Consider the following 27,417-nt stretch of genomic DNA (forward strand, 5'->3'; position numbering starts at 1 on the left):
TTTAAGGATGAAGAGCTCCCCAAAAAGGTGATGCTGGGATACATGAGCTACTCTGTAAAGACCTATGAAAGGCCCCCAATGAGATGTTTCAAATGTCAAAGATTTGGGCATGTTGCAGCTGTGTGCAGGGAGAGAAGAAGGTGCAGATTGTGTGGTGGTGATCATGATGGGAAAGAATGCAGAGGAACAGCTAAGTGTTGCAACTGTGGAGGTAATCACCCAGCTTCCTATAGGGGATGTACACATTATCAAAAAGCTGAGAATGTACAGAAAATAAGGAAGGAGAACAAAGTGTCTTATTCAGAAGCACTACGAAGGGTGGAAAACACAAGCAGAGTTGGGCAGACCAGAGCAGAGCCTATCAAAGGAGGAGAAATGTTAAACAGTGATGATGTCATGGTTGTGGTCAATAAGAAAAGGCTATTGGCATTTATGGTTGAAGCAATGTGAAGGGTGAAAATGGTTGAAAACAAAAAATCAGATGTGGCAAGAGAAATTACTGCTGCAGCAGAGCAGCTGCTGGGATTTAAGGGTGTAGATCCAAAAGAGGTATGGGAGGCTACCTACTCACAAAATAAAGATGGACACACTGTAAATGAGGGACAGGAATTACTGTTGGGAAGTGATGAAGAAGAGATGGACAGCAGAGATGGGGATTATGTTGAGGATTAACTTCCTTTTCCTAATGTTCTGCATCTTACAGTGGAATGCCAGGAGTCTAACAGCAAACGGTCGGGAATTTAAGAAAAGATTAGAGGAATTCAAGGAAAAGCCAGAAATCATCTGTGTTCAAGAAACATGGTTAAAGCCAAACTTGGATTTTAAAATCAATGGATATAAATGTGAAAGGAAAGATAGAGGAAACAGGACAGAAGGGGGCTGTGCTACCTTTGTTAAGATAGGAATACAGTACAGCAGGAAAGAAGTTGAGACAGATTTGGAATGTGTAATTATTGAGGCATGGACCAATAGAGGGAAAATCACTATCATCAACCTATATAACCCTAGTAGTAATCTGGAAGGGAAGCATTTGCAGGAAGTAATGGATAAAATTAGTGCACCAACAGTCTGGGTAGGGGACTTCAATGCTCATAATGAGTTATGGGGAAAACAGAAAAATGACAGGAATGGAAATATGATAGAAGAGTTTATGGATAAAAATAATCTGGTAGTGTTGAATGATGGTCAGCCAACATGGTTTAGGGAAGGGCAATCCATTTCATCTGCAATAGAGATCACAATGGTATCAGCAGAGTTAGCAGCAGTAAGTGGATGGGAAGTAATGGACCAATGTACAATGGGGAGTGATCACGTACCTATAAGGAGCAAATTTGGAAGGTTTGATTGAGGAACCAGAAAACCTAGCAATTGGATTTAATTTCAGGAAAGCAAATTGAATAAAGTATGAGGAAAAATTAAATGAAAAAATAGGCTTGATAGATAGTGAACATGGTATAGAGGAATGGAATAGATCATTCTCCAAATACATATGGTCAGTAGCAGCAGAGACGATCCCTAGGAAGAAGGTCCCTAAAAGAGGCTCTATGGTCCCGTGGTGGAATGAAGAGTGCAACAAAGCTGTTCATGCCAGGAATAAAGCATACAAGAAACTAAAAAGATATCCATTAGAAAGCTATGTAATTGAATATAAGAAGTTGAGGGCCAGAGCCAGAAGGATCATAAAGGAGGCAAAGAAAACAAGCTGGAGAGATTTTTGTTGCAAACTGGGGCCGGAGACCTCTACGAAGAAAATTTGGAACTTAATTCATAGAATGTCTGGAGTATGCAAGCAGAGCTGTCTGCCTGTCCTTTGTCATAGTGGAGAGGAGGCTATAAACAATAAGGAGAAAGCAGATGTGTTAGTAAAGCAATTTCAAAAAGTTCATAGCTCAGACAATGTAAGCGAGGGAAACAAAAGAATAAGAAAAGAAGTAATAACAGGGCAAATTAGTAAGCTGCAGGAAAATAACGATAACTCAGATGCTATTAATAATTATTTTAAATTAGATGAGCTAAAAAGAGCAATAAACCAAGGCAAGGACACAAGTCCAGGTAGAGATGGACTAGAGTATCAACTTTTCAAACATGCAGGAGTTTGTGTTTTAGAGGAGCTGCTAGCATTAATTAACAGTGTGTGGGAGTCTGGCAAATTACCCAGAGAATGGAAACACGCAGTTATTATCCCAATTTTGAAACCGGGGAAAAAGCCGAGTGACCCCAGTTCTTATCAACCAATAGCCCTGACATCAGTGGTATGTAAAATCATGGAGCGCATGATAACATGCAGATTAGTGTACATGCTGGAAAAAAGAAGATACTTTGTATCAGGGTCATTCAACAATGGACTCAGTCATGAGCTTAGATGTAGATGTAAGGAGAGCTATTGCAAACAAAGAAGCAGTTGTCGCAGTATTTATTGACATTAAAAAAGCATACGATATGTTATGGAGAGAGGGACTATTAATCACCCTACATGATGCAGGAGTAAGAGGGAGACTATTTAACTGGATTAGGGATTTTTTAGGCAACAGGACAATACAGGTTAAAGTTGGTAGTGTGTTATCTGGAGAGGTAAAAGTGGAGAATGGCACCCCCCAGGGAAGTGTGATCAGCCCTGTACTCTTCAACATTTTAATCAATGGCATATTTAGTACAGAGAGCAGAGACCTTGGTTTGTCATTATTTGCAGATGATGGCACTATTTGGAAGCGAGGAAGGAATCTCACTCACATTTTCAATAAAATACAGGAAAGCCTGGATAAAGTGGTTGATTGGACAAAAAAATGGGGATTTAAAATCTCTATAGACAAAACAAAGTTCATGGTGTTTGGGAATAAAAAGAAAGTGTCGGATAAAGGGCTGATGGTCAGCAGTCATAATCTAGAAAGAGTTAAGAGTTTTAAATATCTGGGAGTGTGGATGGATGAAAGAGTGACATGGAAAACACATATAGAGAAAACAGTGGTGAAATGTGAAAAAATAATAAATGTTTTAAGATGTCTGGCAGGAACTGATTGGGGGGCTGACAGAGAAACCTTGTTGATGATTTACAGAGCAATGATTCGATCGTGCATAGACTATGGGTGTGTGGTGTATGGGTCAGCAGCACACATATCTCTGAAAGCTCTGGATATTGTGCAAGCAAAGGCCTTAAGAGTATGTAGCGGAGCATTTCGAACCACCCCAGTGTCAGCATTATTGGTAGAAATGGGAGAAATGCCATTGAAAATAAGGAGGGTTAAGCTTGGGCTGAAGTATTTGATGAAAATAAAAGGACAAGATGAGTCTTTTCCAACTAAAACACTGTTAGACCAGCACTGGGAATTTGAGGGGAGGGAAAGAAGGATCAAAGTTAATTTTGGAGTCAAGCTAAAAGACATTGCAGGGAAAGTAGGTATTCTGGAGAAGAGAGTGTGTCCCCCAGTCTGCTGGGCAACTGTTCCACCATGGCTTTTTACAGAACCTGAGGTTGATTTGAGCTTTTTAAATAGTAATAAGAGGAAAAAGGATGAAGACATGGTTAACAAAATTCACAAGCACTTGCAGCAAAAATGGAGGTCACATTTGCAGATATATACAGATGGGTCAAAAGAACCAGAAAGTGGGAGGTCGGCGATCAGCATTGTAATCCCCCAGTTAGGTATAAAGGAAGGCTATAGGTTATCAGATCACACGTCAGTATACTCAGCAGAGATGATGGCAGTTTTGAAGGCTCTTCAGTGGGTGGAGAACAACAAACCAAGTTATGCAGTCATATGCAGTGATTCAGCAGCAGCTATACAGACAATAGTAGAGACACGCTCCAAATCCAGACCTGACTTAATAACAGAAATGTGCCTAATTTTGTATAGAATTAACAAAATAGGGTGTGAGGTAGGATTCATCTGGATACCAGCACATGTGGGTATACAGGGGAATGAGGAAGCGGACATTATGGCTAAAAATGCAGTAAAGCAGGAAAAAGTTAAACTGGAATTGGTTTTTGGACCACCAGAATACTCATTTGTTATAAATCAGGCAGCAAAGGAAATGTGGCAGAACTCATGGGATAAGGAAAGCAAAGGCAGGGTATTTTATAATATACAAAAAAGCATAGGGGAAAGGAATAACTGCTTTGGGTGCAGCAGAAGGGATGCTGTAGTCATCACCAGAATAAGACTGGATTTCCCACTTCTAAGACACTGTGGTCTTAGAAGTGGGCTGGCTCTGATTGGGAAACACCCCTATGGGCAAAGTGAATGTGGAGAGACAGAGACTGTGACACATGTAATGTTACACTGCAAGAGATACTCATCTCAAAGGAGGAAACTTTTCAGGAATCTGGGTGCAGCTGGAGAGACTGTTTTCAACATGCACACACTGCTGAATCTGGAAGACTGGAACAATATGAAGAAGCTTCTGCAGTATCTGCACTCCATTGGAATATACAACAGAATATGATTAAGTATTAACAGAAATCGCATGGAAACAGCAGAGGGCAGCAATACGCCTTGGATGCGTCTAGTCTGCCAAAACCAAAGAAGAAGAAGAAGAAGAAGAACACGTAGTGCACTTGTCTCGAGAGCTGCTTTGGCTAGTTGTTAGCTGGCTAGCTAACGGTTTGTGAAGTCTCACACATTGGGCTAGAAGGGGGAAGCGTAGCGGTGGAGAAGAAGGGCGACCCAAGCGCCGCTACGAAATGGCCGGGCAGCAGTTCCAGTACGATGACAGCGGCAATACTTTTTTCTATTTTCTCACGTCCTTCGTGGGCCTTATTGTGATCCCGGCTACATATTACCTCTGGCCCCGGGATCAGAATGCTGGTAAGGCCTGCTGTCTGGCTCGCTGCTAACTTGGCTAACTCACTAACCTCAAGTGAAGTGTTCAGACAGCATCTTGGCTTGTAAGAGCTCACCAGTTGTCAGTTACTTAATCTGACTGGCTTTCTAACGGCTGCAGACACTTTATAACTTGACCTGACGTGATATTAACTTGTGTTTGCAAGCAGCTTAACCTCGTTACAAAGCTGGTGTTCACGTCTCTGTCACTGTTGTACGAGTTAGCTAATGTTAACATAGGTAATTTTGGAGCTTTCTCAGCTACCTGCCTTTTGTTATCCACCTGTTTAACTTTACATATCTAGCCAGTATTGCTTTGTAACAGTGGCTAGACAGAGAACTAAGTTAAGCTAAGCCAGCATCCTGGAGTCTGACATTAAACCAATGTATCCTTATCTCTGCACAGCTATCTGTTTGTCAACAATAGAGCATATCTAGAATGGCTTATGTAACCCATAGCAAACTTTACACACATGCTTTACTAGGGAGTCTGTGACAGGTCACCAATGATTAGAGGTTAAGAAATGGCCAATTTTTATTAAGATTATAATTTAAGGCAAAAATGGTGGATACAAGTTAAACAATTCCCTGTCCGTTTCCTGTTATAATTAAGTCTACATTTTTAACTCATTTCAATCTTGTTGGAATAAACATACGCCTTCCCTGCTTTGTAAGCATAATAGGGATGTCTTGCCACTAAGAATATCACTGTATCATATGTAAGCAGCATTCATCTTACCCTAATCATTATGGGTCAGTCAGTGTAAATGCTACCCCCATATGGGGTTGTGATAAGGGAAACTTTGATATGATACCTGTGATGCCAGGGCAAGAAAAATAGAAGCCCACAGAACCGTGCACTAGGTAGTTTATTTTTAGTGCTCAAAAATCATAGGCAAACTACTGCATTTAGTCTAATTTGTATCTAAACATTAGCATCATTTCAGTATTGATATATTGCAAATGTTTATGATGGCTTAGACTGTGCAAGAGCTTGATCGTAGTATTGATGGGTTAACCCTATCAGTGCAATGATAAAAAAGCAGATGTGTTTGTTCTTTCTAAGTTTTGGTACTTTTCACTCAAGGATGGGTATCGAAATTGTTACCAATGTGGTACCGCTACCAACACATCCGATACCCAAGATACCAAATTAGAAGACAGATTTCAGTGCTTCATTTTGGTGCCTTGCCACCCCATCACAATCCCTGTCACTCTAAAGGAAAGGCATGAAATATGTCATGTTTTTCAAAAAAACGTCTCAAGCACCACTTGTTCACCACAGCCTACAGTCTTCACTAAACCACCCCTTACACTCATCCTACCCCTCACATAGTTTGTCCATGTATATGTGTTCCTGTAAAGCGTCCTTGGGTTTCTTGAAAGGCGCTATATAAATTCAAGATATTATTAGGGTCCGAGGACCCCTTCTAGCAGGAGCTAGAAGGCAAGGACCCTATTGTATCTGCTCCGTTTCTTTCTTCTTCTTCTTCTTCTTTTTCTTCTTCTTATTCCACAGCCTCTTTAACCCTTAATTTGACCCCCTAAACATGCACAAAAACTCACCAAAATTGGCACACACCTCAGATTCGGCGAAAAATTTGATAAAATGAAAAAAAAAAACGAAGATACCAAAATGTGCTCTCTAGCGCCACCTAGGCACACTAAAACGGCCCTCATGGCCAGTAGGGATGTCGTAGAGAGATCAAACCAACGTTGAAACGTTCATCTCATTGAGACCCACAAATCACGCACTGACACCCCTAACCTATCTCAAACAGGAAGCTGGCAATTTGCCTTTCAAAATAAAATTTTCCAGGAAAAAGGGGCTCCGAACAAAATGTATCTTGTCCTAGGCTGTAAATTGTATCAGCTTGAAACTCGCAGAGAAGACACACTAGGCCATGCTGATCAAAAGTTATTAGGGAATTTGTTGTTACTCAAACAGTTTCCGAAAACCAAGCCCTCGAAGTTGGTCAACCCCGAAGAAGCCCTCCCTGCTGCCCCCATTCAAATGAATGGGGGCGGCAGGGAGGGCTCTGCATAAGCTGTGGCAGTTAGGCCTCTACGCAAAAAAACAAAGGTCCTACAGCTTAAAAAATTACATGGATGGATTCCTGACAAGATTTACTACAAAAATATTATTATTATTATTATTTTTAGAGAGATTTGGTCAAAATTGAGGCATCTGTGAGGTGAGATTCAAAGAATTTCGGTCAATTTCACTCCTGATCAAGAAAGCAGTTAGTGATGATGTCATCCACTGAATGACAGATGAAAGCACCTGGAATGCAGGCATTAGTTACCATGGCAACCAGGGGAAGCCCCTAATGAGCTCTGATCACGCACACAGATGGAGCTGTTCCAATAAAGCAGCCCATTTAAACAATGCTGTAACGGGATGGTTGGTACTGTGGGTGGCTTCTCATCCACATACAGTCCCCCATAAAGTCTTTGGCGACTGACGTCGCCAAAGACAGCCACACATATATCCCATATGAAGTGAATGGGAGAGATGGTGCATTTGTGTGTGTGTTAGCGCGCAAAGCGCGCATGTGTGTGTGTTTGTGTGTCTTACAGATGCAGGTTTTTTGAACATTACAATAAGCTTACTGTGCAGCTGGTCATGTGACTCACCGAAGGCGGGAAAATGGAATGTCTAATACCCACCCATTATAAAGTCTGAGGCTCCTGACAGAGCTGCAGGTACACACCTCAGTCTAACTTTGAGCAGGTCAAAGGGTCAAAGAGGGATGAAACCCTCAAAGTGGAGGTCTAACGGGAATGAGGGATGTGCGACACACCGAGGACCCGTCCAATGCTGCTTGCAGCTTTAATTATTATTATTATTATTATGTTAAGGATTTACACCTGTTTTCCTTACTTATGTTCTATTGCCATCCTATTTCTGAATCATCTACAATACTGAGGCAGCTTAAAAGTATCCATTGAAGGCACCATTTAGGTACTAGCACCTTTTAAAAAGATTAAGCACTGGTAACAGAAAAAACCTCAATTGATATCCAACCCTATTTTCAACACTGTTGATCATTATAATAGAGATTGTATTGTTTGACCACCTTATTACTCCCCAAAACTTTCAAGTAAGTAATTTCTCTGTTTGTTCTTTTCCAGAACAACTGCGTCTGAAGAGCCTAAGACGGGTACATGGCAGGTGTCTGTGGTACCGGCTCAGGTTGATGAAATCACAACAGAGCATTGTCCCAACACTAAAGTGAGTCCAAAGCTTTGAGTCTGTATTGATTCTCTCAGGTAGGGCAAATGGCCTACCTTTCTATGTCCACAGGTAGCAGCTCGGAATGCATTTTCTTACTTGGTGGTAGCAGTTATTTATGGAACTACCTAATTCATGAGTTACTTCATTTGAATCACTGTCATATAAATCGCATGATTAATGAGTGGCCATTACTTCCTTCAAAGTCTAACTGGTTTGCTCCCTTCTCCTTTGTTGTAAACACTGCTGTTTGGGCAGGTCTAGCCTGAGTTGTTTGTATTGACAAAGCTCAGTCATCCTCCCACTGCTCCTGATAGTTTACTCGTTCATCAAGTGTGTTTCCAGCTGGACAGGGATGTTGTCATCATGTGTGAAGATGAAGCAAAGGCCACGCTATCTCCAGTGTGGGCAGCCTGGAGCTTAGATGTGTGGAAACGGGTCATTTTTGGCACAGAGATGTGCTGCATGAGCCAGATGCATGGGTAGTTGGTATAAACACAAAGCTAGACTGTTTAACATTTGTATTTGCATTAGCCTGTTGTTTACTTCCCCTGTGAAGAGGAGTTGAATGAAGGCTAGGTGCAAAGGTTTGCCTTCTTGTGTCCACTTTCCTCTCCATTTCTGTCAGAAAAACTACTTCTTGTTTTTCCTCTCAAAAGTCATGAATATTTTATTTAACCTTGTTCTGATTCAAGCTTGTAAAGCTTTCACCTCTAATTCACCAGAATGGATCATAACCATGTTATTATCCATTTGTTGGCTCATGACAGCTGTATCATAACCACATTTATTATAAACACCCAACACGCATTTTTTCAGCTGAGCCACTCAAACAACTCAAGGCTTTTGAAAGGTTGTCATGGCAACAGATGCTGCAGAGGAGGCCATAGGGTTTTTGCCATTGTCATGGAAACAAGTTCAACTTCAACGCACAAATACCAAACAAAACAAAGTTGTGCTGTCCTTTTGCATGTAAATGAAGGCAGGATCCTGTACTCATTAAAACTTACTTTATTATCTTAAGCTTTAACTGCTGAAGCCTAAGTTGTTTTTTAAATTTTATCTCTATTTTGACAGTTTTACTCATTGCAAGTCAAAGAATGAAGGTCAGTTTTGTCTCCACAATAACAGTAGTGACATTAAACTTTCCCCTCTTTGTTTTGTATCTTTTTAGGAAAGCAGCCTTGTTATTTGGCTGGGCTGTGTTCCTGCTGCTAGCCTACAAGGTTTCCAAGCTGGACAGAGAGTACCAGGAGTATAATCCATATGAAGTCCTCAACTTGGACCCGGTAAACATGCACACATGACACGCAGTCTTCTGCATTCAAAGCAGCCTCTCAACTCCCCTTAGGTGTATTTTTATTGAGTATGTACATGTATTTAAGCCATAATTTTTCCTTTAATGTTTAAAAGAAGAGAAAAATATCTTACAACATGACTTTAAAGACTACACAGTGCTCTATTTTTGGTGATCTCTGTTGATTTAAATATATTTCTGTCTCCAGGGTGCATCGCTTTCAGAAATCAAAAAGCAATATCGTGTACTGTCGCTCAAGTACCACCCTGACAAAGGTGGTGATGAGGCTACATTCATGAGAATTGCCAAAGCATATGCTGCGTAAGTGTTATCCAGGAAGCTTTGAATTATTTATTGATTTATTTTGAACATGTAAATGGCAACTTAAAAACAAGTGCAAGACAGACAGGAACGTCCATCTGCAAGTTTTAAAAATTCATATTTTTTCTAGTGAGTTGTCTTAAATTTTCAAGGACACTTTGACTTGGATGTGCCTTTATCCAGTCTTTTAATCAATCTATTTTGAGTATATGCCCTTTGCATATGTTACCATAGATATAACTATTCCACATGTAGATATAAAAGAGATATTTAAAAACCATCAAATTTGGGTATTTCTGAACGAAATATCTATTTTTCCTGTATCACTTGACATCTTTTTCACAGAGAATTAATCCTGATAAATCAGCTCTGTCAAGCAAACTGAGAAATCTCACATGCCTTTTATATTTGACCATTAGCTGCACAAAATTGTGTTATATTTCTAAGCTTAGGTCTTTAAAAGGGCCTAAAAAGTCTGAAACTTTATTCTGAAGTGTTTAGTAACCCTGGATTAACAGCATTGTAATCTGTAACAAAAAGATTGATTCACTTGAAACTGAGAGTCTCTAATTCATCCTTTCACTTTCCTGTTTCAACAGTCTGACCAATGAGCAGTCACGAGAAAACTGGATACTCTATGGCAACCCAGATGGTCCAGGAGGTGAGTAAAACTTTCTCAATTCCTTCAGCATGAATGATGACATGGCATCTGTGATTGACTGATGAGTCAGCCCATTGTTCTCATGATTGTGTCAAACAATTGAAAAAGGATTGAAACGTGACAGCTGACACCCGCAGCTTACAATGAACAAGTGTCTCCCACTTTCAGACTCTGCCACTGTGGGTGTTAATAATGAATGTCACTGGGCACCAAAAATAGCATTTTTAACAGATTTTTGTGGCTGTCAAAAAGGGTTTGTTGAGTTTTATGTTTCTCTTTCTAGCAACCAGTTTTGGTATTGCTCTGCCTGCCTGGATTGTTGACCAGAAGAACTCAATGCTGGTACTTCTATTTGATTGTTTCAACATATTGCTGACCAACACATCTATCTGAGGCTAAACTCAAAGTTTATTGGGCTATATAGTTTTTTAGGTCTGGTTTACAGCTTGTTTCTTGCTTGTCTCTGTAGGTGCTGTTAGTTTATGGACTAGCCTTCATGGTCGTCCTTCCTGTTGTTGTGGTGAGTTTGTCACATGTTTTCAAACAGAGTTCTGTGCAATTGTTAATAAGATTTGTCCTTTTAAATTTTTTTTTCTTTTTCTCTTGTTTTTGCTTCATTAACAGGGCACATGGTGGTACCGCTCCATCCGATACAGCGGGGACCAGATCCTCATCAACACCACCCAGCTCTTTATGCATTTCATGTACAAGACACCCAACATGAACATGAAGCGTACGTTTTTTCATCAGCACTTTGAATATTTAAAACTTATCCATGAAGTTCAAACCAAAAAATTAAATCCACATTTATTAGTCACATATACTCTCTAATAGCACAATGAATACAAAAATGCTTTTTTGTTCCTGTCCAGCCAAGACTTTCCATAAAATCCAGTGTATAAGCCACACTTTTATTACCTGTTTTTCCATCTGGAAAATTGACTGAAGCTTATAGACCAGGGTAACTTGTATACCAGTATAAAGTGCTGAGACATGCAACAGCTGCCACCATCTCACACCATACAAGACTTTACACCTTTGAAAATTTATACTCATTCACAGTTTATTGCAAGCGGCCACTTAACTTCTCTGAACATATTGGACTACATAATGACATGGACCACACCGGCAGGGGTTGCCACCACTTTTAAACTGCTTTACCCCTCTTTCGGTCATAACTGTGCCCTCAACCCATTTAGACCCAATGTTATGTTCATATTCTTTTGCCTTACTTGATGCAATGTCATTGCATTTTGGATTATCTTTTTGTCTGACCACTGAACAGTTTTCCATTTGCCTAATGTCTTAGTCCATTTTAACCCACTGAGACCCAAACCTGCATAAAACACCCTCTAAATTGAAGTATTTTTTTCAAACAACCTCTATAAACCTTTAGGTTTTTGAAAAATTACATTAGGTCTTAATGGGTTAAAGAAAGCTCTTTTGGTACCATCTGTTTTCCTCATGTGGAGTTTGCACTCCTGTTAGCTACCACTTTGGTATTTGAGTTCTCAGCCTACAATGGTAATGTCAAAATACAGGCCCACTGCCTGAGTCATGTGTGCCACCTCTGCCTGGACTGTTTGTCCTTTATCAATCCAGTCCTCCATAGTAGGGTTTATTTACACAACTGTAAACCACTGTTTTCTTTAAATTCAGTTGTATTACCTGACAAGGAAGAATAGCTGTTAAAAAGTTGTGCAGCCAGCCTGGTTTGTGTTGCACTGTATGCAGTGTAGATTTTGAGTAGTGAAGTAGAAGCTTACAATAGAAAAAAATTATAACTTTTTTAACAGCATTGGTTCATGTTCAGTGTTTGATGGGGACTACCCCACTTGCAGTGACGATGGCGCAGTATGCTTTCAGATAAAAAAAAAAGATAATAAAATGTTTAAAAGAATAGTAGCTAAATATTTTGGTACTTTTTTGTTCAAGAAATACACACATTATGCTCATGAAATAAATTTATAATCTATACAAATTTATATCAAAGACTAACTTTGTGAAAATTAAGTTTTTGTCTTGTTTCGTGTTAATTCTTCCTTCCAGGGTTAGCCATGGTGTTGACAGCAGCGTTTGAGTTCGACCCTCGAAGCAATAAAGAAGCCACCATCCGGCCCACAGATAATATTGAAGTACCACAGGTGATTACAGAGATGGACTCAACATGTTCCAATGGGAGGGAGACCTGCTAATTCGAGTTAGTAAGGTTTTTTTTTTTTTTTTTTACAATAAAATCTTCTGTTTTGTTTCTTTCAGTTGATCCGTGAGTTAGGAAACATCAACGTGAAGAAGAAGGAGCCTCCATTCTGCTATCCTTACAGTCTAAAGGCTAGGGTGTTGGTGCTCGCTCACCTGGCACGTATGGATGTATCAGAGGAATTGGAGGAAGGTAGGACACTAAAATTTTTATGTATATATTGGCATTGTGCTTTCTCAGTGACTTAGTAACATAATAAAAACAGGTGTTACACTCTGTCCCTGCTCAAAGAGGGCTGATGAGGACATTATTTGTAACATTGTATGAGCCGCATAGCTCCATGTCAGCCTTTTCCAAAGCAACACAAGTGGCCAGGAAGAGGTTCTTAAAAGTGCCAAAGTGTGAACGAAAACAGCTGCACAGTCTGCTACGTGTATTATTAAGATTTCATTTCAAATACACAACTCCAGTCAGCTTGTATGTTAACACTCCTACGCAAGTGTTATGCTGTGTACTCAACTAGGACAAGCTGTTTAGAGAAGTTAAAACACCACATCTTCATCAGTTACAGGTTCTTGGCACAGAATTGTTTATATTTGTGGTTTTCTTTTCTAGATCAGAGGTTTGTGACGCGGAAGAGTCCAGCTCTCCTTCAGGAGATGATCAATGTAGGCTGTCAGCTGACCATGATGGCTAACAGCAGAGGAGGTACACAAATACACATTTCATCCTTAAAGAATGAATAGTTCTGGTAAATCTTTTTGGTAACTAATGTGCTTGCATCTGCAGGTTTCCATGCTCCTCGATTAGTAACCATAGAGAACTGTATGAAGCTGACCCAGATGATCGTTCAGGGTCTGCAGGAGTCAAAGTCTCCGCTGCTGCAGCTACCTCATTTTGAAGAGGAGCACCTGCGCTACTGCATCTCTAAAAAGGTCATTAGTTTTGTACATTAGGACAAGAACAAATGCAAGTTTTGCAATATTTCAGTTGTTCAATTGATTTTTTTTTCATTTTAGTATAAAGTTCGGAGCCTCCAGGATCTGGTGAGCCTCAAGGACTCAGACAGGCGGAGCATGTTGCGTTTCCTAGGGGAAGAGAAATATGATGAGGTCATGGCTGTCCTGGGCAGCTTCCCTCACATCACCATGGATACCAAACTGCAGGGTTAGTCCATAAATACACACTGATAAACACACGCTGTAGTGAGACAAACCCTATAATGTAAATCAGGAAGGATGCATGAAATTAGATCTGATATAGTGATATTTACAAATCCATTTTGGCCAACAAAGATATCGATACTGGTATATAGCTGGAGTTTAGACCTAAAACTTTAGTCCTTTAAAAGGAATCAGGATAAACAAATGAAAGATAGTGTTGGTCTGTTGGCCCTCCTGAAAACTCTACAAACTTATTTGTACACACAGCTAATATTTACTGCAGATATGATGGTTGTAAATATTGACAGAATTTTTTAATTTCCAGATACCTATTAACTGTTTAAACAAATATCTGCTGATGCTGATAATATTGTGCATCTCTGCAAATCAAACGCCACTGCATACAGTTGGATAATAACGTAAAAATTATATATATTTGTGCATCTCTGAAAGTAGAATATAGTGAAAAATTTAATTCTTTGCTGTGATTTAATTAAAAAAGTTAAATGTCCATATGTTCTGTATACATTCAATGTGAAATACTACAAGATGTTTTTTGTTTTAATCTTGATGATTACGCCTCACAACTCTCCAAAATCAAAAATTTGCAATCTCAAAATATTATAAAATTGTTAAAAAGTCCAATTTCTTTCACTGTGGTTCATTACACACAGCTACAACCATAAGAAAGATTGCTGACTTGAAAGTTGTCCAGCAAATAATCACCCTCCATAAGGAGGGTAGGCCACTGAAGGTCACTGCTTTTAGGGTAGCCTGTATTTAGAGGCAGTAGCAAAGCGTTTTCATGGAAAGTTGACTGGAAGGAAAGCGTAGTTAGAAAAGGTGCACAGACATCAGGGATGAACTCAGCCTTCAGAGGATTGTCAAATAAAGCAGATTCTAGAGCTTAGGTGAACTTCACAAGGAGTAGTAGGAGGCTGGAGTCAGAGTCACAAAGAGCCATCACACACAGACTGGTCCAGGAAATGGGCTACAAGTGTCCTGTTTTTAGTGTTGAGCTGATCCTGAACTCCAGATGTGAAAAGGGTCTCACCTGGGGCTAAAGAGAAAAAAATGGGACTGTTGTGGTCTCAATGGTCTAAAGTCCTTTTCTCAGGTGAAGCAGAATTTTGTTTTTCATTTAGAAATCAAGATCCCAGAGTCTGGAGATACTTGAATCCCTAGCGTTTTCAGTTTCCACAGTCAGTGATGCTTTGGGGTGTCATTTCATCTGATGGTGTTGGTCCACTGTGCTTGATCAAGTCTAAAGTCAACACTGTCAGCCGTCTAGCCGGAGATTTTAGAGCACTTCACGTTTCCATCTGCTGAGAAGCTTTATGGAGATACTGATTTCCTTTTCCAGCAGGACTTGGCACCTGCCCACAGTGAAGCCAAAACTACCAGACCTACTTTGCTGACTGTGTTTGATTGGCCAGCCAGCTGGTCTGACCTGAACCCCATAGAGAATCTCTGGGGAAATGTCAGGAGGAGGATGGGATACACCAGACTTAACAATACAAACGAGCTGAAGGTTGCTATCAGAACAACCTGGGCTTCATGACAACCCAGCAGTGCCACAGACTGATTAGCTCCATGCTATGTTGCATTGTCGCGAAAGAGCGTCCACCAACTACTGAGTGCATAAATGAGCATACTTTTCCACATAGACATTCCTTTATTATCAGTCGTTTTTTTTTTGGACTGGTGTTTTGTGGTATTCTAATATTTTGAAATTGGGGATTTTTATGATCTGTAATTTTCAACATTTTTTTGAAATGTCATGGAATATTTCACGTTTTATAAGATGAATCTAGAAAGTAAAGAAGTTAAACTTATTAATGAAATCACAGCAAAAAATGAACTTTTTTCATTATATTCTATTTTTCTGAAATGCCCCTGTATATAATATTCACCATCAACAAGTGAAGTTTACTGAAACTGCTGCCAATTTTATGTGTGTTAGTTTGCGTAAATACATTTAAGATTTGTAGCTGCCTTTCAGACTTTTTGATTAATGATACTGTTTTCTAATCTGCGTGTGTTTCTGCAGTCCTTGATGATGAAGACAGCAATAACATCACAGCAGGTTCTATTGTAACAGTGACGGTCACCTTAACCAGAAAACGGATGGCGGTAAGAAACGATTGCATTCTTTTTCACCCTAACATGTAACCGAGTTACTAGAAAGCAACTTTCATGAGTGAAATGTTGCATTTCGTTGAGATGCACTTCCAAAGATGGCCACTAGAGTGTACTGTGGACTGAATAGCATTCAGAAAACCATGAATGAACTGATCTGTCTTCCCTGTGATTAGGACGTGTTTGAGAAGGAGCAGGAGTCAACACCATGCCCAGCAGATGAGGCTGCCACTACAGAGGATGTAGTAAGAATAGCATACACTGCAAATTTGTTTAGTGGTCTGATTTAGATGTGTTTATAAAGTTCTATCCAAACAGTCTTACTTTATCACTGTACACTGTTTTGTGTCTGTGTGTAAAGACAGGAGACTCAAAAGCCAAAACGAAAGTGTGGCAGAACAAGAGTAAAGGGGCAAAGAAGACAGCAAAATCCAAGAAGAAAAAATTAACCAAGAAGAAGGCCACTCCTGCTCCCGTTAAAAACAAGCAGGCCAATGGCAATGTGGCAGGAAACGTAAGAGTCCAAGTTCAACTCACTTTGATTTACTTTGCGAAAACTGTGAATAAATATGCATAAAAAATTCTTCTTATTGGCCTTGATGAAACAGGAAGTTGTTGCAGCAGCCACAGCAAAGGAGGAGGATGACGACGCCTCAGACAAAGGCAGCGACTCAGAAGAGGGTGAAGCAAACAAGGACTCTCCCAGTGAGCGGGATGAAGACAGCGACAAACAGAGCGACACAGAGGTGGATGAGATGGGTGGTGATGATGAAGAGGTCAGGAAACTTTAAATACATGTACATGTTGGAAATTTATCATTTAGTATCATGTTTATTTTTTTCTGCTGAGAATTGGAGATATAAACAATACTTGTTACTAAACCCATGCTTCTTTATCCACACCTACCTTTCAGGAGTGGGAGGCGTTGCAGCAGAGCATCCAGCGGCGAGAGCGAGCTCTGCTGGAGACAAAGTCAAAGGTGACGCACCCCGTCTACAGCCTTTACTTCCCCGAGGAGAAGCAGGAGTGGTGGTGGCTCTACATTGCAGACCGCAGGGATCAGACCCTCGTCTCCATGCCGTACCACGTGTGCACATTAAAAGACACAGAAGAGGTGAGATTTCGTGTGTGTGTGTGTGAAGGGATCCTGTCCTCTTACCGATATGAAAACTGCTCACTACACTCACTTAACACTGAATTAAACAACACTTTTATTCGCACAGCATTTCAGTTGTCACAAAAGGGCATGTAATAAGATAAAACCCTATTCATAAAAAAATAGGATACAGTGTGAAATGTAAATAAAACTAAAATGATGATTTTGTTTTTGGAAATTTATGTTTTATATTCCATTCTAAAACATACCGAAACTTGATTTACAACCCTTTTCTTTTGTTCAGTGCAAAATGATGATGATTTACTGGAGTTATTTATGAAGGAGGTTGTCAAATCCTGAAATTCTGCAGGGGCCTGTTAAGCAAAAACTGGAGCAGTTTAAATTTGATGCGCTTAGTTGTGCTAATTTTGTTTCAAAGCATGGAAAGGAGACAAGATAGTCTGTTAAATTAGTTTCTTAGTCTTTCTTCAATCTCCTTTTTTGTTCCATAACAGTGAATAGACCTATTGTGCACTCTGATCACATCACTCAGTTTGTGCGGCTGGCCTGATCCAGGCAGATTTACACGTGCCAAATTCCCTACATTTCTTGATGATGTATTTAACTGAACTCCAGGGAATGTTCCATGCCTTTGATTTTTTTTGTATCAATCCCCTGAATTCTACTTTTCCATAACCTCTTCTCTGAGTTGCTTGCGGTGTTCTTTGTCTTCATGGTGTAATGGTAGATAGGAATTCTGATTAACCAGTGACCTGACCTTCCAGACACAAGTGTTTTTATACTACAATCACTTGAGATGCATTCACTGCGATCATTACAGTGGCGATCCTCATTTCACTAATTATGAGACTACTAGCACCAATTGGCTGGTCCCCTGTTCAATTACATCAGTCACTATTAAGGGGGTGAATATTTATGCAATCACTTATTTTACTTTACATATCTTTGTTTAATTGTAGAAATCTGTTCACTTTGGCATTGAAGAGGCTTTTTCATACAAAATAGGCAGAGATCCAGCACATATGGAATGAGACAAAACACATACTCTGCTGCTTTCCCACTGCATTTATGGTGGAAGTGTCTCAAGAAAGGTACAGCACAACCTTTAAATGCATTTGATTATCCAAATATTATCTGCGTAAGCGTAATAGCTGGTGCATTTGTGTTGACGTGCCAGCATCACAGTGAAGCTGAGCTCTTTTCCAGCCTTCCACTACTAAAATCATTTAAAATTATTTACTTCTTACAAAATGTTCCAACTTTATTAGACATGGGGTTTTAAACCCACAGCATCACTGAAGTGGGTTATGTCACACATGCTGATCATAGAGGTAGTATTCCCTCTGCATGGTATATTTGGGCTGCACTGCTGCAACTTGTCAATGCATGTTACCCCCTGCCAATTTAACCAACCCTGTAGACGGTAGCCTTTTTCATTGCCTGTGATTTATTTTTAAGTTACATGTTAGACATTTGAAATAAAGAAGAAATACAATTTTGTCAGAAAACACTACTGATGCATACACAAAATAAGATCAGTAGGAAGTAACACAGCCTGCTCCATCCACAGCTAAATTTGACAGTTGCTCTCAGGACCTTTAATTGGATGAAAAGCTGAAAATCCACATATTTGAGAAACATGCATCAGCAAAAGTTCTACATTTTCTTTAACGTTATTTTTGTATTTTTTAGGGGTGTAACGATTCATCGATGTATATCAATATATCGATTGGTTGATTGATGATCCAATCAGATCAATGAAAAGTCAAAACATCGATCTAAATGGATGCTTCAACGCTATGGTTTTATTTTGAAATTCCCCCCACACGCCCGTTGACAGTTTCCACCTCAGGCAGGGTCCTCAACAAGTTAGCCGTAAGCTAACTAAGTAGCAGCCGTGGCTTAAAGTTTCACGGCTGAGGGAAAGAGGATATCCTCTCCTCTCTCTGCTGTGTGGATATATTTCAGACAGACACTACTGCAGGACGGATCTCTCCCCTTAGTTTGCCGACTACATCTACATCTTTATCTGTATATAACCGCCGCATGAGATCGTTCACAGATAAAAACACTCCACCCGTTATGGCTGAGGAAGCGAGTGCTGTCTGCAGCAGACCCTAGATACACAGAGAGGGAAAAGTCCACTGCTGCATATCTCCTTTGATACACTTATTTTACATCGCCGTCTCATGTTAGATTTATAATGAAAATATAAGCTGTCCAAACTTAAAGTGGTTCAAGCAGGACAGCTGTTGTGTGTGTGTGTGTGTGCACCCCCTCCCTCTTGTTATAAAGCTGCACGTCACAGGAACGTCTTTTATATTAAAACTTTGCTCTAGTATTCTGTCTAACCTTTCCATTTATTAAAATCAAGGTTGCAGTACATAAAAAATGATAAAGAATCATTATATAACATCATATGCCATGTATACCTCATTTAAATCTCGTAAGGTGAATAAACTAAATGAACTATCTGCCACATTAACAGGCCCCTGTGTAAAGTATGAAGAGTTGATATAGAGCAGAAACATCCACATGTGTTTAAATAAGTTTAAGAAAAAAATCTAAAATGGGAACACAGGCCAAACATTTTGATCATTATTATAAAGGGTTGCAGAAAAAGTCCATATTGGCGCTTTAGAGTGATCTGGGGATGTGAGGAAATAAAAACGGTTGGTACTTAAAATGTTTGCTGTTTTAAATCAACATGTTTTAACACAAATATGCATAGTTGTGTTCCTAATTTAAAGGTAATCCGGGGTAATCAGATCTTTGTTGTTTTTGTTAAAGACATATTTTTATTAAATACAGAGACCTGTAAATAATTTAATTGCAGAAACTGTTTTTTTCTGTAACTGTGGGAAATTTTTTTGCATGAAATCGCCTGATATCGATCCTGGGCCCCATATCGAATCGAATCAAAATTGTATCGTGGCAGATTTTTATTGGAATATGAATATTGAATATTGGAATAGTCTGACTATTAGTCAGACTATTAAAATAGTCTGATGTTAAATTGTGGTGTATGCTCTTATCTGGAGTAGAAAATGCTTTCTAAGTCAGTATGCCCCTGTCTCTTGTTTCTTTTGCACTGTAGCTTCTCACACATACTGTTGCTAGGCAACCCCTTGCACTCGTGTCATTGTTTCCTCAGAGGAGTGTGAGCTGTTGATGTGTGCGTGTTTATTTTGCACCTTTGATCCTGGAGTCTTCCTGCATCAATAAGGATTGACGGCGAGCTAAAAGCCTAATGAGGCCTATGTGAGTCTGCACTAGCAGCTGTCCACGCTCTGAAGGAATGTGGCGGTGAGAGGTGACCCGCCCATGCGTAAACAGTTCACTGTCTGGCAATCAATTAGTCTGTCACTTGGACAAATCCTTCTGTTGTTTGTGTTGTGTTGCTGCGTGTTTGACAGACGTGTTGTTTTTTAAGGAGGGCAGAGGGGGCTGCTTTCATCAACGAGGCAGGGCGGGAAACTGCCGCTGTGTTCACGGCTCGTTTTCCACTCATACGCTGAATAATAATTAGCCTCATTTTGCTTTTAATTAGATGTTTGCCATATGTGAGGGCACAACAGAGTAATCACAGCCTGAGGTAACGCTGGTCTAATATTTACAGTTGGACCCCATCATTGTGTGGTGGTTCATTTATGATTACCACCGTGCTGTGTCCCTCTGAGGCTCCTGTAGATGAGGCTGTCATCTGTTTCTGCTGTCTGCTTCAGTTTGTACTACTCAGCAGTGTTTGTCCTCTGCAGGTTTGAGGCTTCAGTTAATTCTTGTGTTTGATGGGAAATAAAAAACACCCTCTTTAACTGCAGATGACTGTAAGACTGCTGGAGATTTTATTTTGACATCAACAGTCCAAGTCCAGCCACAAAATGCTCTTCTCTATAGTCTTCTGAATAAAAAAGAGCATTTGTGCTTCTTGAGTGCTCCTGTGATTAGGGATGGTTACCTTTCACATTTGAACCGGTACAGTACCGATTCCCGGTACTGGTACACAACAGTACCCATTTTCTGTATTTTTTTGAGTGGATAATATGCAATAATAAATGTTATATAAACTCAAAACTTGTAAATTTTAGATGTTTATTTCTTAATGTCAAGATATTATCAAATATCAAATATATCAAACACCATTTGTAATGTAACATCACAAGTGCTTTTACAAATTACTAAACCTAAACTACTATAACTACCCATTGAGTTTCTTTATACTCTACAAACTAAAACCCAGCCCCACTGCCCTCTTTTCCTCTAATTTACCCTCTAGGAAAAATGTGTGTTTGGGTTCATGGATGTTAAATAAGTTTTAAAACAAATGAACAACAGAGTATGGAGTCAAAATAACTAAATAAATAAAAGTATAAAATTTTACCAATTAAAGTTTTACAAACGAAAGTAAACAAATTATTTCCTCTACCACGAACTACATGTACTGAGCATTCTTTTCTTGTGCAGTTCTTTTTCAACAAAACTTAAGATGCCATCTTTCCCTGTTAGGAGCAGAGCCCGCTCCTCACTCATCAATCAATCATGCACCTGTCGACAAAGAATCATAACTGAGCCTTAATTAGGGATGGGTTCCTTTCACATTTGAACCGGTATGGTACCAATTTCCAGTGCCTGTGAACCAATACTGGTACACAACGGTACCTATTTTCGGTACTTTTGAGTGTGAATAATATGCAGTAATAAATGTTACATAACCTCACATCTGAATTTTCAATATCAAAACAGTATCAAATATCAGTGTTTAAAAAAGTGTTTCAAAAAATTACTTGAACATAGAAAACCTAAACTACTATAACTACCCAGTGTTTTTTCTTTATATTGCACAAATTAAACCCAGCCCACTACCTCCTATTCCCCTTATTTCCCCTCTTGGAAAAATGTGTGTTAGGGTCCGTGGAGGGTGAAAAAAAATGAGGATGGAGTCAAAATAAATAAATAAAGGTATAAAATTTTACAAATTAAAATATTACAAACTACAAATAAAGTAAACAAACTACTTCCTCTATCCTGAACTACGTGACGGAACGTCTTCTTTCCTCATGTAGTTCTTTTTCCCAACAAAACTAAGATGTCATCTTTCCCTGGTAAGAGCAGAGTCTGCACCTCACTAATCAATCAATCATGCGCCCGTCCACGCAGAAGCATAAACGTCACGCACAGGGTCTGTTACGTTATATTTGTATTTACTGCAAAAAGTTAATAGAAAGTGGCACGTTGTTTCATTCTGCGATGAAAATAAGCAGTGCTGTCACTCCTTCAGATTCACTCTGGACCCATCCATCCTGACAGAGCACTTCATATGGCACCAGCTGTGCCAAGTTAGAGAGCTGTAGAGCAACTTTTAGGATGCACTCACACTAGGCAGTCCGCACTGTGCCTTAATCCAGTGTCTGTTAGGTGACTTAGCGAACCAACATATTCCTTTATCTGATATATTTCCATGGTTGATATCCACATGATAAACGGGCAAATCATGGAGTTTAAAGCGAGGATTCAGTAGGAGAGAGAGAGCGAGGGAGGGGGGCGAACGAGTCAGGAAACAAGGGGTGCCGATCCAAATCATCAATTATCACACTGCTTCCTCAGATTAGAAGTTTTGCTGTGGTAAACATTGAACTTCTTGTCACAAATATTGCAGCGTAATCTGCATTGTATTTGAAAAGTGGAGCACTACCTTCGACTGCTTCTTATCAGCCATGCCTGTTTTGTTGATTTAGTTTAGCCAACTTCATTACTCTCATGCGTGCAATGCTGCGTTCACGTCTGGCATCGAAAATTGACTACTCTTCCACTCTCTTGCAGTCACAAGGATGCATTTAGGTGCCAAAACATGGTACTGTTTGATTTAACGTGAATCGATCCTTGGGAGTACTGACAGAATTCCTATAAAAGTATCGAATTCGGTACCCATCCCTTCCTGTGATTTGATTTGACAGCTGTGTGTGTTTTGTGTGTTGTTTTCCAGGTGGAGTTGAAGTTTCCAGCTCCCTCCAAAACAGGAAACTACCAATATTCTGTCATTCTCCGTTCTGACTCCTATCTGGGACTGGACCAGATCAAACCACTCAAGGTAAGTGGAAAGCTTTGTGAAGATATGTTTGCTAGAGTGTGTGACTGTGGTTGCTTAAAGGATACCTACAAGTGGCTTAAACAGTCTTCAGACACAAAACATAAACCAGCCACTCACTGGACAAATGATGAAAGCAGTCAGACCTCGATTTCTATTTGCCAAACGGCCATGTCTGTATTTGGAAGAAATCAAGTGCAATGAAAATTTTGTATCATTTTCTTCTGTTTGGTTTGCTGTCATAATGTGTACAAAAGCAGGCAAACTTTCTTCCTTTTGTCTGTTTTACTACTTTAAAAATCTGCCAACACTTTATTTCACAACATGATGAGTCCACATGAGCCAATCATATTTCACCTAAAAAAGGGATTGATCTTAATTTTGAGGCGCTTTTATCCCCTCCTCTATACAGCCTCCACAGGCATTTCATTTAGTCCTTCAACCAAAAGCTTCAAGTTAAATGAATTGTTTGTTTTGTTTAAAAAGTGACATTTTTCATGGGGGGCTGGAAGTAATTAATTGTTGCTGCATAGTTAACATACTTGACAGATAAACTGAGTAACATCGGGACAGAAGATCAAATAAAGTTTTGTCACTTCTCTTCTTTTTCTGTGCATAACAGTGTATGTGCTCTCTTTTCCTACCTGCTCAGAGAGGATTTGAGAAAAATAATAATCAAAAACTGTCACTGGAGTGGATCTAGAAATGTGAAATAATTTTTGCAAGGCTGTATGTGTGAATTCAAAGTGTAATGTGATAAAGTCCTAAATGGATATACACCTGTATGTTTAAATATTTGCTTGTGCCATTACCTTAATAATGACACTGGTTTTCTTGATAAAGACTTGTTTTATCAAGTCCCAAAGAAAATGACTCAAATTAATTTATTGTTGAAAATGTATATATAGCCTATATATGCTCAGAAATAGGGATTGAAATACGCTCAGTTGTTATCATGGAAGTGAGTAAAATAACTTGTATGGCTTCATGTTATCTTTGAGCTTATGTAGAAAATAAATAAATGGTAGAACAACTGTAAGAAGTGTCTAGAACTGAAGTCTTGAACCCAGTATCTGAGATCAGTAAACATCAAAGCAGTATTGTGGCCCCTACAGGCAAGATGATCACCAGATAAACTATTGGCTTCCAAGATTAACTTTAAATATATGACTCAATGCTCAAATATATAAATGTCTATTTTTCCAGCTGGAGGTCCACGAGGCCAAGGCCATGCTGGACAACCACCCACAGTGGGACATCCCCGACACAGAAGAGGAGGACGAGGAGCAGGAAGACAGTGACGGCATTGAGGAGAGCGAAGAAGACGACGAGGACAACGACTGAATGCGGATGCACACAGACACACGCTCAGACCCTGCACCCTCCCTGCTCCCCATGGACCGGCTGCCCACCCACCTCTGACCCTACAATGGCACTCAAGAGCAGAGAACGAGGAGCGCCAACATACACAAAACCACCAGGGACAGTTTATACACCCAGAGCTCCCTCCTCCATGGACTGTGGGCCCGCCCTTCCACTTCCTGTTTTCTACAGAGACTTGTTCATTACACTTTCTGCTGCTGGAGCAGAGGATGATTCTGTGAATACTTACCCAGGCCCCTGCGTGCGACTGGATGCATATGTGAGAGAGAGTGAGTGTGCTTCAGTATTGGCGAATGGTGTGTGATTGTGTTTGTATCCTTGTATGTGTTTGTACAGGTATGAAATATTGACACACTGTGGACTGGAGGACCTAGTGTTTGGGCTCTTTTTCTTTAAAGGGGGGATAGGGGATGTAAAATGGCTAATCCCGCAAAAATTAACAAAAACACAATGATTTCTGTGTGGACATGACAATGCTCTCGCTCCTAATTTTTTTTAATCACTCAGCACCAATGTTTTCCACACCAATGATACTTTCTATTGTACTCTTAAACTGCAGAAGTGCGAGCTTTAGCCCTCATACATCCGAGTCGACCACTGGGACTCGGTACAGAGGAACACGGTTAAGTCTCATCTTTTTTTCTTTCAGTTTTACACCAGCCGGTCACCTGTACTCACTGTTTGTTAAAGGAGATGCTCTCTAACACCTGCCCTGCTCCGTTATCCACATCAAACCTCCAAATAAAATGCAGGCGGATCTTTCATGACCTCAAGTACAAGGCGGAAAGCTCCTAAAGCAGCAGTGTTACGATTAATTTCAGTACTCTCATTGTCTGTTTATTACATAACAGTTGTGAGTTTTCAGTCTCTAAAGGGGCTCATATATATATGGATATATACATACTCGAAGTTTTTTAGAAAAGTTTCTTCCCTTTGCTTCCTTTCTTTTCAATTGTAGCACATTCCAGTGTAAAATCATTGTCCAAAATGGCCTTATGATACAACTGAAACACCACAACGTACAAGTCTGTGGGTGCCATGCACCGCTAGTTCTTGGGAGAGCAGAAAGAAAATGTGTTTTTGTGTGTTTATTAAAATCTAGTTTTTTTTCAGCTTAGTCTCTTCATGATAACCTTATTCAGTCTTCAAATACATATCACATCTTTTCATGGAAACATCTCCAAGTACAGTTCTCTCTAAATTGCAAGTTTGGAGTGTCATGATTGGCCATGTCCGATGTGGGGCTCCTAACACATACAGCACCCATGATGTCAAACAAAAAACCTATTGAGGTAATGTTTAGTGTAAAGCTAAGCATATTTTGTCCCGTGTTTTCTTTCTATAGCCATTAACACAGAACTAGCTTAATTTTTTTAAGTAAAATTGCCTCTTCATATGGACTTTATTTCTCACAACCAAATCTTCAAGAGGAGCTTTTAACTTAAATTTAAGAGGTATATTAAGCAGACCAGGCTCACCAAGAGAACCTGTTTCTTCACAATCTTTCTTTTCTGTTCACTCTAACAAATGTAACACATACATCTTTGTCTTTTCTTTGGTGAAAACTCGAGTGCAAAAAAGAAAATCAGAGCTTCCATGTGCAGCTCTGCAGGCTCTTAAGGTATGTTGACGACTTGGCAGTTTATCTTTATGAAATAAGTCACCAATCCCTCACTCAAGATTGTTTTCTTGGTTTCTATATTTATGGCTGTGTTACGTTGGTGTGGGAGAGACGGTATGAATTTCTGTGGGCATGCTCACCTGACACCACATAACACGCTTAGACAAACTCACATGCAATGTACCCTCCTGTAATTGTGTTGAAGGCAGGTGTTTGCTAACAGGTGATATTGTTCTCCCGAGTATTTAGTGCTCTGCAATAGAATGTAGCATCAGTGATTAACGCTGTGTGGAAAAAAACAAACAAACTGCAGTGAGGTTAAACACGACACCATCTTTCCCATGACAGACCTCGTCTAGGCGACTGGCCAGCAGGCCGCCTCATGTCGGACAAACTACCCAATGACTATCTGCCACTTTTGTTTACAAAGGAACTGTCATTGTAAATGGAAAAATATATTATTTGTATTTAAAATCATTTCAAATAAAAACTTTTAAATTAGATGACATCATTTTTTCCCCACAGGGTAATGCAGTTGATCACAAAGAAGCCTATGAAGAACTTTAATCAAAGGATTATTCATACTGTTGTGGTTAGAACTTGGTTATTATATCTCTCTTAAAAGCAGTTAATTATCAGCTGTTAGAAACCTTTCCCTTTTGACATGTTGTTGGGGTGTTATGGTGAAAATAATAGCAAAGAAAATGACCATGAAGAAAAAGAAAGCAAGCAACAGTATTACTTTGGTGAAGGAATTAAAATCAGATGAAGGACTACATCTTAAGCATTTTTTTAAATTAGTGTCAGTAAGGTTGCTGTAAACATGTGAATACACTGACATCTATGTTTTTTGTTTTTTTTTTAGATTGTGTGAAAGGTGTTCACCTCTTTCCTGGCTTGGTTTAATTTGAGCAGGGAGAAAATCTGAGCCCATGACATCACATGTCCCTACTACTTCCCCACTCCCCTAAGGTAAAAATGATATAAAATCACAGAGTAGTTAATCGCTGTTGTTAGCTGATGTCACTGCCTTCATTTAAAGTTAACAGCCAGCTACAAGCTGTTTTTGTTCATTGTGAGGTACATTTCTAAAATCTATCAGCCACGGTGGCCTATGGGTCATCAAGAGTATCATAACAGAGAGATTTGTGCCAGAAAACAGTAAATTTAGTCCGTACCTACTGTCTCAGCTCTGGCACAGAGTGAGGAAACTGTGCTGTGATCAGAAGCATTTTTTTTTAATTGAAAGGATCTTATTTCTCGTGAGGGTGTGGCTTCAGCTAATGCAACCGAAAGCCCCACACCATCCTGGAGCAGATTTTACTTCTTCATTTTTCATGATTTTAAAACTTAAAAGATTCAGAACTGTACAGCTGGA

At 39.6% G+C, this 27,417-nt stretch overlaps 1 protein-coding gene across 1 annotated transcript; it reads left to right on the plus strand.

Moving 5' to 3' along the window:
• The first annotated feature begins 4,521 nt into the window (after nucleotides 1-4,521).
• Nucleotides 4,522-26,540, plus strand: sec63 (SEC63 homolog, protein translocation regulator). Its single transcript, XM_041805448.1, has 20 exons — nucleotides 4,522-4,802; nucleotides 7,953-8,052; nucleotides 9,227-9,341; nucleotides 9,558-9,670; nucleotides 10,270-10,331; nucleotides 10,615-10,673; nucleotides 10,801-10,851; nucleotides 10,956-11,064; nucleotides 12,381-12,475; nucleotides 12,591-12,723; nucleotides 13,147-13,239; nucleotides 13,321-13,466; nucleotides 13,551-13,698; nucleotides 15,745-15,827; nucleotides 16,010-16,078; nucleotides 16,195-16,347; nucleotides 16,442-16,609; nucleotides 16,747-16,947; nucleotides 22,934-23,038; nucleotides 24,242-26,540. Exons 1-20 carry the CDS (start codon nucleotides 4,679-4,681, stop codon nucleotides 24,377-24,379), a joined length of 2,265 nt encoding a protein of 754 aa, XP_041661382.1. The 5' UTR covers nucleotides 4,522-4,678; the 3' UTR covers nucleotides 24,380-26,540.
• The last annotated feature ends 877 nt before the right edge of the window (nucleotides 26,541-27,417 follow it).

The sequence above is a fragment of the Cheilinus undulatus genome, linkage group 14, assembly GCF_018320785.1.
Source record: "Cheilinus undulatus linkage group 14, ASM1832078v1, whole genome shotgun sequence".
NCBI lineage: Eukaryota > Metazoa > Chordata > Actinopteri > Labriformes > Labridae > Cheilinus > Cheilinus undulatus.

Excerpts from the sequence above, each read along its gene's own strand:
- sec63 (XM_041805448.1), top strand. The coding sequence starts at position 4,679 with ATGGCCGGGCAGCAGTTCCAGTACGATGACAGCGGCAATACTTTTTTC. Across the intron at positions 12,724-13,146 it reads ATCAGAGGAATTGGAGGAAG|ATCAGAGGTTTGTGACGCGG; the intron begins GTAGGACACTAA and ends TTTCTTTTCTAG. Across the intron at positions 23,039-24,241 it reads ACCAGATCAAACCACTCAAG|CTGGAGGTCCACGAGGCCAA; the intron begins GTAAGTGGAAAG and ends CTATTTTTCCAG.